We start from the raw sequence: 15,665 nt of genomic DNA on the forward strand, positions 1-15,665 counted from the left end.
TGTGTTACGCACTTGAGAGTCCAGTTTCCCTTCGATTCTGCGTGGTCGTAGCTCCCCTCGAAAAAAAAGGTGAAGAGGAGTGTGAAATGTTTCACAAGAGAAAAGAACACTGCATATTTGGGAAGGGGTTCGTTCGTTTTTCCCTCGCTCCTCCATCCAGTCAATGCTTTTTCTCGCATTCTAGACGTCCCGGTCGAACGAATCTCCTTGGTTGTTTCCCTGTTTCCCCCCACCCAACCACACACACCACACACACACCTCACAAAACCACAGCGGCGGCGACGGCGGCAGCCGCGCACGGCGCACGGGAGAGGCGGTAACTGTAGCAAAAACGAAAAAAAGAGTACCTACATCACAAACATTGATGACGATAGTGGTGCGGTTGACCGTGCTGGCAGAGTCTCTGTTCAGTGATCTCATACTAAGGATTAACAGGTGGCTGGGGGGGAAAGAGAGGTACAAAGTAACAAAAAAGGAAAAATGGCACCGGTTTCCGTCTTAGTCCGGCACGAAGGGTCGACTAAGGGACCATTTTCGCCGCCCGCCCAGCCCTTCCCATCCAGAGCGGCGGCGACGGCCGACCGCGCGCGCGCGCGCGCGAGCTACACGCTCAGTCTCCCGCTGCAGAATCCGTGTGTAATGATGAAGCAAACGTTGGTTCTCGTTGCGCGGTGGCCCAGTACGCTGGAAAGTGTGCGGGTTTGAGGAACGACGAACAACCCTCAGCCAAACAGAAGTCCAGTCCAGGCAGAGAGCAGACTGACTAAAGGTGACCATGGCCATAGCACGGCGCCGGTAGTATCTAACCCGGGATCTTGGGTCCTGTGCCCCGAAATCTCGTTATTTCTCTCTCTTGCTACCGCTACCCTCCATTAACCAGCCGACTGCTATAGGGTCCAATCCCCAGGTTGATGTAACCGCAGGCCCCTTTCACCCATCTCTTACGGGGGACCGAGAGTAAGGGATAAGGGAGCAGGCAACATGGCAGAGATGGGGGAGGGGAAAGGCGTGGTTGGGCCAGGCGTGTGTGTGTGCGTGTGTGTGCGTGAGAAAGACATCTCGCCATCCAGGAACCACAAACATCATGCTCTCGTTAACGGCTCACACAGACCCTTTTCGTTTCCTTGCACGCTTTCTGCGTAATGTGTGTGTATTTTGGTTTTCGTTGCTTACGGGTTGATGATAAACACAGCTTGTAAACAACCATGCGCTTTGATTCACGTAGAGTCCGTCCATTGACTTCGTTCTACTTCGTCACGGGCCGCTGGTATAGGCCAAAAAACGAAAAGAAGATCTGTTCGCCCTAGGGCTCGCGCACCATGGACCATGGCTGAAGGGGAATGCGTCACCCGGAGACTTGCTGATCACGGATGGAACCTTGGGAAGGCCATTCTCGTGTTTCCTGGGCAGCAAGTTTTCTCTTGGCGAAAGGCTTTCCGGGCCTTTCTTCAATGTTCGAAGGATGGGAGGAAGGATCAATCTTCCTCATCACGCACATGGGAAGGAATGGCTGTCATTCGAATGTTTGAGGCTAAACAAGTGTGTTTTTTAAACAAGATTTTTGGTTGATGTTTGTTGTGTTACTATGTACAGAGAACAAAATCGACCAGAAAACAAAAAGGTGGTACACTGATATCGTTCTACGATCCCTTTGTGGTTGGTAAAACTTGGCCTCTGGTTTGGCTGATTTGAAGAAGAAAAAAATGAAACCCCAAGAAAAACAGAAAACACCGATAAAAAGCGTTGATCAAAATGTCCGAGATGAATCTCTGTCTGATGAATGCATTTGTCTGCCCACCATCCACCAGTAGTGCCTGGTAAACCGCCCCGTTGAACCCCTTTCCCGATAAACCCATTTGTGTGTGTTGTTGAATAAGAATACATTATTCCCATAGGTACAGTCGACATAGAAAATAGAAACGAGGTGGGCGTGAAAGCAGTGGTTTTGCTGGTGCGCGCCCCCCTCCCGTGGTATTTTTATACAGAGCTCATGAAGTATTAGTGTGTGTTCCCCTGGTGCCGTTGTGTGTTTTTTTTGCCTTGCGTCAGGTCCCGATCGTAGTTCGTCGTTAAAAGATGATTGGTCTGGTATGAATTCTTTTGTTGCGTTGTTTGGAATTTTTGCGTTTTTCTTTGTCTCTCTTTGGTGCATGATGATGCGAGGCGTCCTTCTAGATGCTCCCCCTCTTGATGTGCGCCGAGCGCCGTTGCTTCAGGCTCTCGAGGTCCTCGTCAAAGGCCTCACCGTCGCTGAGAGGAACGCTGGAGCGCTTGCCATCATCGTAGTCGGCGCGCTCTGTCGAAGGCAGGATCTTGCTCTCGCCGCTGCGGCTGGACATGGCGTCGGACTCAGCACGGGCGTTGCTGATCATGGTGGGCAGCTGCCGGCGCCGCGCGTTGATGAACCAGTTGGAAATTTGGTCTGTTGGAGGCAAAAAAATTAGCGTTTGGCCCCAAGAGAGTCTAACGGTTTCGGAAAGCGTAAACTTACTCATCTGCAATCCAGTCTGACGCATGAGCTCCTGCTTCTCGTCCTCGGTAGGATATGGGTGGTGCAGATGGGCCACAAACCACGCACGCAGCTTGTCAGTCGTCTCCTTGGGCAGGTTGCCGCGGCGCTTGCGTTGCTTGCTGTCACCGTGCATCCCCATGGCGCCAAGCTCTCCAATGCGCATGAATTCAGGGTAGTGGCCATAGCCGGCGGCAGAGAAAGGCGTGCGGTCGAACGGGTGGATGGCACCGAGAGATAGAGACTGGACTCGGCTGGGGTGGTGGTATCCGTAGGCGTAACCGCTGGTGCGGTAGGCGGGAGCTGCCTCCATCATGGGAGCAGGGGGCATACCCATCGATGGACGGATGGGTTGGAACTCGTCCTGAGAGTGACCACGGACACGCTGCATGGGGATGGACTCCCGCTCGGAAAAGTTCATGGGCGGCAGACTGGGAAGCGTGGGGCGGATCTCAGAGCGCTCGTTGACCTCCATGGCAGGGGAGCGCATGGAAGTCATGCCGGAGGAAGACATGTAAGGGCTGGTTCTCGCTGATCCGGTCCAGCTCTCAGTGGCAGCGCGGGAAGGGACTGGCGGGGAGATTTGACGTTGAGGAATACGGGCAGGGCTGTCGTAAAGTCTCGGCACGCGGCTGACTCTCTCACTCTCCTCCTCTTGATCGATGGAAAGCCTCCTCCTCTTGTTCGAGTTTGGCGAGTGAACGTACTCCGGAGGGGTCATGACACCGGCATATCCAACGGTTGGTGAGGTGTTGGAAGACGTTGTCCTTGTGGTTGAGGCCTCCTGTGGTTGCAGGCGAAGGTGAAGTTCTGGGATGGCCTGATATCTCTGTCAGTCAGATTTCATGCTTCTCAGACTGGTTAACAAACCTGGCGAATGGAAGGAAGGGCGATTCTCTCGGGCTCAGTGCGAGGACGCGAAGAGTAGTCTGTGGAAGCAGACCTGCCGCCATCCCAAGGGTAGGACTTGAATGCTGAATGGGGGGATGGAGCAGCCATGGCGAGCATAGACATCTTGTGCTGTGGTATCTTGAAAGCGAAGGTCTCTAGACACGACCGTTGCGGATGTAGCGCTGAAGGCTAGATCCTGTGGAAAATAAAGAATGGTGGGCTCGAAAACGGAAGCCGCACGGCGGACAAGGACTGCTGCGGTCAGCGAGAAAGATCCGGGAAAGTCGGTTTGCAGAGGAGCGTACCGAAGTCGGTCCAGCCAGGTATTTCGAAAGTTGGCACGTCGAGGATGGTGCTCCTGTGATGTTGTGTTGCTTGGTTGAAGCTGTGTTTCTGTATCGGCGGCGGGGTCGAATAGACAGTTGATATAGTATTGCTCGTCAACGACAGGCGTGGAGAAGAAGAAGCAATAAAAGGATGCTGATGTGATGGTCAGGTGGTCCCAGCCGTTCTTCTGAATCAACAAACAGCTCGAATGGGATGATGGTCGGTGATGATGGAGACAGATGCAAGGTGGGATGGCAGTCCTTTTGTATATCTTTGAGTCTGGGGGAGGTATCGGTGTTGTGTGTAGTAGAGGTGTGTATGTATGTAGGTGTGTAGAGTAAGGTAGGTAGGTAGGCAGGCAGGCGTATGGCAAGGTAAGGTAAGGTAGCGTGGTAGGTTGGTGGAAGGTGGATTAACGGTGGGAGGCGCACAGATGTGGTGCCAAAATAGGAAATGGGAGAGAAGTGTCGAGGAGGAGGACCCGGCGAAGAGCCAAATTGGACAAATTAAGACGGTGATTTGAACACACTGAAACTGACACGAACCAGCCTCAGACGAAAGAGCCCCCCAACTAGTAGGTTCTTGAGTGAATCGGACCGTGGAAGGGAGTTGTGAGAGCTGTGTGAACTTGGAGAAGAAGCAGCAGCAGCAGCGCACAGCCCACGGATGCTTAATGCCTTGCTACTTGACCTATGTATCTGGGAACGAGCCTTTGCTGATGTGGGGGAGGGAGGACGGTTTTGACGGAAGAGACTAAACCTGAACTAGCCCAGAGCTGCGAGGCATGGGCATGGGTGGCATGGCGAGGAGGACGATCAGGGTACAAGCAGCCGTCGATGAGGAACAAGAGGAGGATTGCCCATCTCGACCAGGGTTGCAGGACCACGCCGTCCGTACCCACATCCACCTGGGCCTGCTCCTGGGATGCTGATGGTACCTCCCAAGTGGCGTCCCCCCCCCCCTCTGCCTCTGGCGGACAACGGACTGATATGCTAGGCTCGTGGTGGTACTGGGATGTGTCCAGCACCACGGGGGGGAGGGGGGGGGCATGGATTAGGGGTCTGTTCGACGAGGCCGACCAGGATGCGAGAAGCAGAGTGGAAAGATGGGAGAAGCACTAGCCTGCCTAACAGTGACACGAAAAAGGGCCACTAGGGAACCGCTGTGTGTCCGTGGGCAGGGGTCATTTTGTACACTACACCCCGGGCTGCTGATGGCTTGCTCCCGGGCCAGGACGGTTGTGATGTAGATGAAATTGCCCGAAGGGGGGCGCCGGCGGGTATGGAGATGTTCAATGGCGCTGCTGCATTACTCCAACGACTGACTATCCAACGTGCCATTACATATGCAACTGGCGCGCTGGCGTCAAGTTATCTCACCCTTCCAAGCCAAGCCTTTGCAACGCTCTGGCCGCCAAAAGGTCTACTAGGCTACTGACGGATTGTCAAATATGCAAACAGGACAACCAAGAGGGAGCAGACAAAATAAAGATGTGCAACCCGACATAAAAACAATAATTGACGGCAGACGGGCTTGGCGGCCTTGTTCACACGTCGAGTCCCCCAACGTAACGGTGTCGGCCACAGAGAGGCCAGTGTCCGTACAGATACTCGACCGTCATTTCCCCAACGGGAGCCCCATAGAAGCAGTGTATTGGCCGCCGCGACATGGGAAGCCGGAGATGTGGTCAATATGGGATGGATTCATGGCATATTGCATCCAAGAACGAAGCCCGTATGGGTTCGTTCCGAACAGGAAACCGAACAGGTTCAGTCCTTGATGAATCTTCAGCAACACGATGCAGTCGCCCGGCAGAATGCCTATCCTTCCACGATGGCGCCCTCGAATCTTCAGGCCCTTGACGGGCTTCCGCGTGAGCTCAAAAATCTATTTTCGAAGACGCTTGCAGAGTCCTGAATTATCCTGAAGTTCATACTGGGCCGATTCGACGTCCGTGACCCCTGGACGTGGCGGCTTCGGGAAGCTGATCACCAGCCAGCCATGATGCCTAGGATTGCTCTCGGGCGTTCGATTCTGCCATCGTTCTCTTCCCCTTCTATGTTTACGCAGTGCATCCATCGCTCGTGCTCGCCTTCGGTGAGGCGCCGTTGATTCTGCAAATCCCTGTTGTTTTCTTCTTCGTGCACATGGTCAGGGAGTGAGACAACCTTGATAGGGCGTACGTCGAATATGTCATGACTTGGAGGCATGTTGACAGGAACGGGACCCCCAGTTAAGAGATAGCCCGATGGTGTGTTACAGTCAGTGCAATGGGTGCAGCTTTTGCTGCTGGTTGTTCAAGTTCCGGTTCGAGCCCGTACGCCAATGTATGAGTGTGTGTGAGAAAGAGAGCAAGTGAGAGAGTGTGTGCATGTGTGTGTATGGTGTGTACGGCGTGTGCCCGTGGATAACGTAGATGGATGGACGGACGACGTTTAGGCGGATGGGTGAGAGCCAGGCCAGGACCTGGGCGACTGGGGGCCAGCAAGGCCAGCCAGGGCAGCCCTGACGTGACGGCGCTCCCCTGCCTGTCTGCCATCGATCCCATCCACACACCCCCGAATGATGTCCATCAGCCATCCCAAAACAACAAGGCGGGTCCGGAAGTCTCCTGGATGGGAAGAAGTACGAATAGAGCAGAGTTGAGTTGTGCGCTAGAGCGGCTATGCCATCCGCCGCTGACACGCCCACCCCCTTCAGCCCAATTCTAATGCTGTTCAGGTATCGTGATTTGTGCAGTCAGTACCTGAATAAGGTCCGCGAGCGTTACAGGCCTGCAAGTATTTGACATTGCCGCGCGAGACCGCTGACGAGTGAGAGAGCAGACAACGCGATTCAGACGTCCGTCCCAAGCCTTGGGTTGAAGAACCGGAGCCGAACAACTCTGTTTCTGACAAGAAACTGGGAGAGTAATGGCATTCTTCCTTTTTTTCTGCTTCTGCTTGTCGTCTTCCTCTTGTCGCCTCTCAAGCCACCCGTCAGTCGCCCGGTTGCAGCTGACATCTGTGACGTGCTCAAAACAACAACCTCCTAACCATACAGAGTCCGAGGGTTGGCTGGTTGGTTGCTCCTCCTAGGCGTCGAACGTCCTTCTGAGGCTTCGACCACGACCTTCGATGGCGGAGGCTGTGCTTGTCAACGACGACAAAAAAAGGGCATGGCACTTCGACCCAAGGACAATCGATGTAGACTGAAACGTCAACCATCATTGGATGCTTTTCTTCCGTCCGAGTGTTTTGGAACACGAGTTGAGTTGCGCGCGATGCATGCGGTGCGTTGCGGCTCCCACCATTGACGGGCCATACGTCTGGTTATCGGATCGTTCTGACATTTGCCTTATCTGGAAGTGTTTGCAGGCCTTGATTCAAAATGAAGGCTGGTGTCCATTTGAGCAGAGTTGCTGCTCTGCGATTGGTGATGATCAAACTTTGACATATGTAACCTTCGTCCCCTCGTCCCTCCCCTTTCCCGCCAACACCCTTCCATCCCCGCAAAGCATCGAGGTACCCGATGTCATGCGGCTCCCGTTTTTTGTCAGCTCCCGAGATGGCGGGATGCTTTATTCGACAGCCATCTCGTCAACGAGCAGCAGTCTTTCACGGCCGGAAGAACCGCCGAGTCAGTCGCCTGAACTAAGGGCATTCAAGCCATGACTTTGCTGACTACCGTTTCAACTTTTGGTAGACGTGCTTATTTTGGGGAATCATGGCTAATGAGGGGAGATGGGAGGCGCGCCCTAACAGGCAAGCCTCAACTCCAGGGAGTTCCAGGGAGGGGCCGAGTGCCTCTTCTCTCGTTGTCCGTCGCAAGGGAACACAGGCAAGCGCGCTCCGGAGCCGAAGCCGCCCGCGCGAGGGAGAGCTGTCAAAAACGCAGATCTACCGCGGTGATCCTGTGGCCCCCGGTCGGCACCACAATTGATTGGGCCTGTGGCTGAAAGGAAGTGGCATGTTCCGAGTAGCATCAATGTTTTGCCCTGGTGGCCGTGGCGAATCCTTGCCTCGAAAAGCATTGTCCGGGGTCCCACGATAATTCTTCTGCTCGCCATTCTTTGACAGGTCCCAGAAACAGGTCAAGGTGTGTGCATGACAGGTCCAAAGACTGGAAGGTTCGTGACGAGATCTAGGGAAACGATAATTGCGATTGGTCGCTCGGGGCAGTATACGGTACGGTTGATCTGAGGTCGATCGGAACCAAGATGGGATTGCTCAGGTTGTCAAACGCCAGCCTTGATTGCGATTGGCTCCTCAGGATCTGTCATGATGGGCTCCTTGTCAAGTCTCGCCTCAAGTTGCTGCGCCCCAAGAAAGTTGAGTTGGGGTTCCGTGGAACGGCGTGCACATCACACATCACACAAAGGAGGGTGGGTGGGAGACAAGGAGAGACGGAAGCCCGGGTGCTGACTGATGGAGGACCCGCCAGGGGCCACGGTGGTATCGCGAGTTTGACATCTGAGGTTTGCTGGTGTGAGTGCGTGGTAGCAAGGAGAGGGCGTCTTCTTTTGCTCGTTGATTTGGGACGTCGCAGCTACTATGGTACCCCGTAGTTGGAAACCGCTCCTGGGACACGCCAAAGGCACAGCGTGCAGCGACTGCACGTACGCTGGTGCCCTCGCTTTGGGTCGACAGTTTCGATTACCAGTAGCCTCGAGTACGGTGGCCGCTGACTGGCTGACGGAATGCTGCTGCTGTCGAAAATGCTGCAGCCCGACCGCTTTCTGGTCCAGGCGGCGTTGTGGACTCCCATCGAGGCCTCCCCCTTGTCAATGTTGTTTTGTTTGATAAAGTAAGGTGAGGTAGGAGAGCAGTGCGAAGCCGATCTTGTCACATCTGCAAACCTTGAACCAACTCGCGTCATTCGGGTTACCAGTCGCTAGGCTCTGCTGCGCTGGACCGCCTGCAGCTTAGCAACAGCCAGCATGACAATGGGCTGGCCAGAACGCTCAGGTAGGTAGGGTGGTAGGTAGGCAGGTAGCAATCAGCCGGACTGTCGAGCCACTGCAGGTACCGATTCCTCCGGCAGTACGACGGCCTCTTCCAGTGCTGAGAGCGGCCCTTGCTACCAGGTCACCAGTCCGTGTGTCGGGACAAGCTGAGGACGCTACCAATCAACGGTTGGTCTTGCAGTTGTATCGTGGCGTTCTTGTGCATAGCAGTTTTTTTTCTACCTCTCGACTCTTAGTTTGGAGCCGGAGGGAAGCCAAGGCTGGTCTGACAGCGCACCGTAGGGCACCTGGGGCCATGCTGGCGGCTAACACGGCGAGTCTTCAGGCGAAGAAGTCAAGCGCAGCAGAGTTCCGAGTAACAGAGCACGTCCGCGCGGGATCTGTGCTAGACAGTCGATCTTTGGTCTGTCCCAAGTCTCCAGCCCCGAGGCCAGAGAAGGTTTGCTGCTTGCGCGTGGCCCAAGTGTGCAGCCCAAGTGAGTACGTACAAGTCTGTCGACCCTGGTCTGGAGTATGTACACAACAGACCGGGGCGGGTCCGGAAGTCTGCCTGGTGATGTGCATATGACTGACGACGGTGATGGTGGCGGGTACGTAGATACTTGGCCTCGCAGTTGGTCTTCGACTTGCACCGGTGGGCTGCTGCTGGCTAGATGGCTGGTACCGAGAGTGTCTGGTCCTCCAATCAGACTCTTGCTATCGGGAGGGAATAGCGGTTGAAGTCTATGGCGTTCGGAAGGAGACAAGATAATGTTTGCCATGGTTGACTGGGATTGGCTACCGAAAGCTTCCGTTGATGATGGGCTGGACGGGAGGCTGCGACTTGGTTGCCTTCCTAGATCTCACAGCCATGGGTCTGTATCGATCTCGGGGGTGCACTGTACCGGTGGCCATCTGCATCGGAAGGTCGCTGTAGCGGTGGCCGTCGCCAATCCGTCACATCCCCAGGGCCATCGCCGTCGCCATCGCCGTCGCCATCGCCACCGGGTCAGCCGTGGGCATGGGGCTTGTGGCTTGCTTGGGGGTGATTGAGTGAACTGGCAAGGGTTGGGTGATGATGCGTGATGCGTGATGCGAGATGCGTGATGTGTGGTGCGTGATAGGTGTAGGTAAGGTAGGGACGCGGGTGCTTTGATACGCTGCGATGCAATGCTCGAGCCCGGCCTCGTGCTGGCGCCTGTGTGCCCGAGGTCAAGGCCGAGCAGCATAATAGGTAACCTAAGGTATTGTCAATGTAGACAGGCAAGACAGACGCAAAGGCAAGTTGCTGCACTGCAACTGTCTCTTGCCCACTGACCGGTTAGTTGGTGGTTGGCATCTGGCAAACGGTGCATACAGCAGCCAGTCAGGAAGCCAGACAGACGGTCAGAGACATGCCGCGTGGTAATTAGATGCAGCTCAAACCAGATCGAAATGCGAGGTGATTAGATGGCATCTGCACCCGTCCGTCGAGGACTGCGACGGGCATCAACCCCAGATGTGCGTCCCGATGAGCAAGGTTGGTTGGTGGTCGGTAGCGCGATTGGGTGAGGTGGATATGCGGGCAAGATTTTTGTTGACGACGCACCTTACAATGAAAGTGTTGCTGTTACCTTACCTCACCTTAGGTACCTAGGCAAGGTAGGTACCTAATGTTGGGCTTTCTGGGCGTGTACGGAGATGCGCAAATTGAAGGGGAAAGAGCCACCAAGTGTCTCTGCAACTATCTAGTCCTTCCAAGACTGGCTACAACTAAAGGAAGGTGTGGTCTGCACTTGCTGCTATTGTCGCACCTGTACCTGCCAAAACGCTTCCACCATCACTAACAACGACACCGCCCAGCCGCCTTTCCTCGTTGCTCTTTCCTCCTGCCCCGCCCAAAAATAGCCAGACTCCCCCAATTCCCAAGACTGGAATCAACCAAGACACAAGCAGACAAGGTCGACGAGGCTAGCACCAGTCTGGCGATGCCCTCAATCTTCGCATTTCCCTCCATGGGCATGGGCTGGACCGCCCGCGAAGCCAACGAAGCCAACGACAGCGGCCCCAGCAGCCTGACACAGCTGGGATGCGATCAAGCCTGGAGAGTCCCGCACGCCGTCTGTCGTCCGTCATGGGGCCCGCGCCAGACGTCACTTGGCACCCGGGCGTCTCCCGATGGCTTTGCGGCGGCGGATAGGGGGAGAAAATAGAAGCGCAATCTTACTTGAAGTGCCGTCGGAGCAACTGACGAGACTTGCTGTGATTGGTCAGTCAGTCACCTTCCACCTCGCCAAAGTCCCTTACCTTACCTACTGCAGAATATTAAGGCAACAGCTACGGATAATGTCTCTCTGGCCACTGCTCTCTGAAGTGACGAGGGCGTCAGTTATCACGCCAAGGGGGGAAAATAGAAAGAAATAAACAACTACCTAGCTACTCAAGGCATGGCATGGGCATGCACGGAGCAGCGTAAGCAGACCAACTCCACTGTGCATTTGTCTTGACTTGAATTGGATTGATTGAATCGTTTGCCTGCAAGCCACAAGCGAGAGCAAAGTGCCAGCTCCTTATGCATCCATGGAAAGAAGAGCTTCTGCCCTGGACATGCTGCAGCCTCACGCCTGCCTATCGGTCTGAAGTGGGAGACAACTCCCGCCAGTCGGCTCTTCCCATTGGCCCTGCCGCCCCAGCAAAGAGATGCGGCGGAGAAGCCTTTTCCGATCCAAGCCTCCCATTTGCTGGCCCTCCACACCCGCCCCTCCCTCCTGCCCTTCACCGGTGCCGGTGCCAGAGACTTGGACTTGACAACTGCTGCGAATATCCGCCAACAACATCGTCTCCCCCGATATGAGATGTGATAGACCGACGCAGCAAACATGATGCACATGCGGCCAGAATCTACTCCTCATCCTGCTCCTGGTCCCGGTCCCGGTCCCGGCCCTGGACAACTATCCACGGCAACTACACTCTCGACGCCATGTACGAATACCTACCAAGAACGAGATGCTCGCTCGCACTCGTATGTACTTGCACCTTGACCCTGACCTTGCCAAACCCTCGCCCCGCCCTGGCCTGGACTCGACCCTAACTGCTATCCTGTCGTCTTGTCCAGCTTGCTTGACAGACGGGCGAGTCTCCGCTACACAAACACACATACCTCACGCACGCGCGTGCACACCACGCACATCCTTCCCTCCAGCCATCGTCAACCGGTCAATCGCGGCTGGCTTCCGGTTCACCGCACAGAACTGACCGACTGTTCAGTGCCGTTTCGAATTTGGGCCAGCCCGAGTTCTCAAGCTCTCTAGCCCCCGCCCAAGGCTGCCTCTCTCAATCTCTCCACCCTTGTTCCCTGGTCTCCACGAAAGAAAGGCAAAGGGCACTCGAAGGAGCATCTTCTTCCCACCTCGCCGCCGTTGTCGTCGTTGAGGAAAGGAATAGATCGGCCGGTCAGATATTCTGTAAAACCTGTCCAGAGATTGGACGCCACGGGCTGCGCGTTGACACACACAAGGGCCGATAATGATTAGGATCTGGGGACCGAGCCCCGAGTCGAGAAGACGTCCATGGATCTTCTACGACGTCTCAGGGGAAGGCCAATCTAACTGCTAAACCTCATACTGCCTATCATACTCCCCGGACACCGCCTTGGATCTTCAAGTTCCTGTCATCTTGCTGGAACAGTTCGACCAATCTTCCAGAGCCTCAGCCACCGAGCGATCCCGGCACCCGTCTTCGTCACGGCGGAGTACCAATCATCAATCCGTCAATCAATCACATCCACCAGCCGCAGGCACAAGCGCACTGCACAATGCCCTCCCGCTGCCCTGTGCGCCCGAGCACATGCCCACCTGCAGAACGGACAGGACGATCATGCCAATCGAGTCGTCGTCCTGGCCGACTGACGGCCCCAAATTGCTTGCCTGTGTGTCCGCCCATCCCGGCCGCTTCTCCAGCCTGATTGGCCCTGCTGCTGCGGTCAAGTTGAGCAAACAGCATAAGGCGTCACTGATGTCTCTATGGACCACGTCCGAATCCCCTCAGCCTGCTCGCCTCGCCGACGCAGCGGCCCTCGCGGCAGCTGCATTTTGAATCGCATCGCGCGCCACTGCAGACGCCAACAGCAGCATGCGCGATCACAACCGCCTGTCGTTCACAAATCGATCTTGCTTCCCGTCCGACGCTGCATATTGTTCCGACCCAAGTCACCGCCGTCAACTTGCATGTCACCACTTTTGTCTCCCGTCTACGACGCCCGCCTGGGTTCTGTCTCTCGGGCGGCATCTTCCACCTCCGCTCGTCAAAGCCCAAGGGTCAAATAGGGGAGCTCGAGCTGCTGTGGAGGCTGCCTTGTCATACCAACACGGTCCAGCTCCGTCAGTGTCCTGGATGTCCACCAGCGACAGGGGATATCGCGCTCGACGATGCAACCCTAAAAATACCTTGTGCCACAAGAGAGAGGCTCCGAACTGCTTCCGGGGGTTCTTCACATTAGTCGTCGTCCACCGGCTCTAGAGCATCCTCCGAAGCTTCAGGTTGCTGTCAGGAACGTTCATCCAGAAACCTTAATCAACAGCGACAACATGGCTTGATTGATTGTTGTTGTTTACCTTCCACCAAGTCGACAGAAATAGAAGCTCCGTCAACAAGTCCGGCCGAACAGACACACAAACATCGCGTGGGAGCGTCTGTTCGCCTGAACGCCTCATGTTTCAGAAGACTTGATCGACTGGCTGCAGCCTCCCTTCATCTGTTTGCATTGTATCTCAGATGCTGCGTATCGTTATGCCGGCGGATGGCGCACAATATTATGCTCGCCGTGCGTTTTCACCGACCGTTTTCGAAAATACGTGCTGATTGGCATCTATCTGCTGAGCGGCATGTCCGGCCTACATTGCAAAAGGGCGACGACAGGATCGTTGCAGTGGGGATTCGAACTCCAGGTTATTGCGCACCAACACATGGCATCGTACGTTTGACAGCTCCACGCAGCTCCACGAAGCATGGAAAAAAAGAAATGGGACTCGTTTTCTCGATGAATGCCAGGCCTGTCCAGTCTGCCAGATCGCTGGGTGGCCCACCCATCCGCATGTGCAGGGATCACATTCGCAAAAATCACCCAACTAAGCAAAGATTACCCGTCGTGAGGGTTTCCCTTCAAATGGATCTCCATTGTGAAGACCAGGGCAGGCAGGGGCACGACTTCCCATTGATGAGACGGCAGAGCCCGCCAACTGGGGTCCTTCAAGGGTTCCTTAGGTTCCACGGACCCAGTTATCTTGCTGCTCCACGTTTCGATTCGACTCGGATCCGGCTCCGTCCTTCGCTACCGAAACACCCCGAACCGGTGAACCGTTCCAAGGTCAGGTGATGGGACGCCTCAACACGAGCCCAGTTGTGGTATGCGAATGATTGGAAAACATCGGTCTTCATACGAAAAGCTGTGCGACTTGCCGCAGGCACTGCTGAAGCGTGGGGGGACAGCCGCGAAGCCGCATCCAGCAGGAGAGAATTTCTGCCACCAATGCCTTGTCAAACTCCAGGATTCTTGAACTGGTGGGTTGGCTGACAATTCCGGGGATTTGGTCCTTTACTGCGTAGAAAGGCCGGGGACCGTATCCAGCATACTTATTGCGTGGAGAGACCAACCGCCATCGACCACCCTGAAGATCCAAGGGGAAGAGAGCCGCGCCAGTTAATCACGGCCAGGTTATCCGTATCGATCGTGCAGTCGCAATCTTCCCATTGCCTGTCAAAATGTGGGTGAGCCGCACTCCGCCGACCTGGCACCTCATGTTACGGCCATGATGACCCGCCCACTCAAATTGAGTTGAGTGTCCGGGCCGGTACTTTTGCCTCGATGGGTTTTCGAGGAACCTAGACCCGTTGCTTGTGATGGCGAAGGCGCAAGCAAAAGGTCATACGAAGACGTATGTCTGTGGTACCCAGGCCACCTGGATTTCGCAGGGCACGGAGGTGTCATGGGTCCCCGATGCACTCTCCATTTCAGCCCGCCCGGGCTTCAAAAACCAATTCAACGGGTTTTCACATCAACGATTCCTCAAACGGACAGACCAATGTGCAACCGCAAGGTGTGCAACAGCGTGTCACCAGCACTCGTGTTGTAGCCTGTTACCGGGCCTCATTGTCCCCGATGACACAGGAGCATGCGCTTACTCCTCAGTCCAGGCCCAGGAAACTCTCAGTACACAGCCAACGAGATGCCTGGCACGACCGAATCACCTATGCACCCCTATCCAAGCTGTAAGGCATGTCTTTTGTGTTCAACGGAAAATGCCACCGTCCAGAGAATCTGCATCTTGGCCATGCCAGGTGCCGTATCTTTGGACCACAAAGCTGGGTCCATCAACGATTGAATCATTGAACGGCCAACACCCCGTCCTCCAATTCCCAAACCTGACAAGTCCGCAGGTAATCTCTTTGAAGGGCATGATCAAGGTACCTCGCTCACCCTGGGGTTCGGCGAGCAAGACCGATAGAATTGCTTTTTACAGGTCCTTTTCTAGCGGCGTGCCGCAAGATGCAGCGCGTTCTGGCATGATCAATGATCAACAGAGTTTGCTTTCTCATATGCAGGCCTTGGCCGACGTCCCACAGGACATGCAGGTCGATGATAGTCGGGCCTCCATGACGGGTCGTCGACTCACCACAACGCGCAATGTCACTCCTCCAACTGAGGGTTCTCGTTGTGATCCAGGTCTTATACTGCATAACTCATCACCACATCATCAAGCTCGGACAGGTCGGAGACTCGGAAACACCTTTTCTAATCTGACGGTTCGTCAACTTGACTCGTCATTGGTGGATGCATCCTTCGAGAACAACCCAATCTCGGTGGTTGGAAGATCTGACAAGCCCTGGCCCGACGTTATACACAGACGACACCAATGCACCAGCCAGCCGGGACTCGCCGCACGCCAGGTCATCACCGGGGCCGTGACAGGTGCTCTCAAAAGGCATCCAGACACGTCGTACGAGCTGCAATCACCCAAATGAGCCCTATGCCATATT

The 15,665-nt window shown here is 55.2% G+C and overlaps 2 protein-coding genes across 2 annotated transcripts; one reads left to right on the plus strand and one right to left on the minus strand.

Moving 5' to 3' along the window:
• Positions 1–2,171: 2,171 nt before the first annotated feature.
• Positions 2,172–3,523, minus strand: PKNOX1 (Homeobox protein PKNOX1; the record flags this gene model as incomplete). Its single annotated transcript, XM_036633257.1, has 3 exons — positions 2,172–2,422; positions 2,492–3,329; positions 3,380–3,523. The coding sequence occupies 3 exons, from the start codon at positions 3,521–3,523 to the stop codon at positions 2,172–2,174; spliced, it is 1,233 nt and encodes a 410-aa protein (XP_036502200.1).
• Positions 3,524–8,967: 5,444 nt separating this feature from the next.
• CGCS363_v001409 (uncharacterized protein) lies at positions 8,968–9,325 on the plus strand (the record flags this gene model as incomplete). The annotated part of the gene is made up of 2 exons (XM_036633258.1): positions 8,968–9,152; positions 9,271–9,325. The coding sequence occupies 2 exons, from the start codon at positions 8,968–8,970 to the stop codon at positions 9,323–9,325; spliced, it is 240 nt and encodes a 79-aa protein (XP_036502199.1).
• Between the last annotated feature and the right edge of the window lie 6,340 nt (positions 9,326–15,665).

The sequence above is a fragment of the Colletotrichum siamense genome (genome assembly GCF_013390195.1).
Source record: "Colletotrichum siamense strain Cg363 chromosome Unknown KSG_Cg363_contig01, whole genome shotgun sequence".
Lineage (NCBI taxonomy): Eukaryota > Fungi > Ascomycota > Sordariomycetes > Glomerellales > Glomerellaceae > Colletotrichum > Colletotrichum siamense.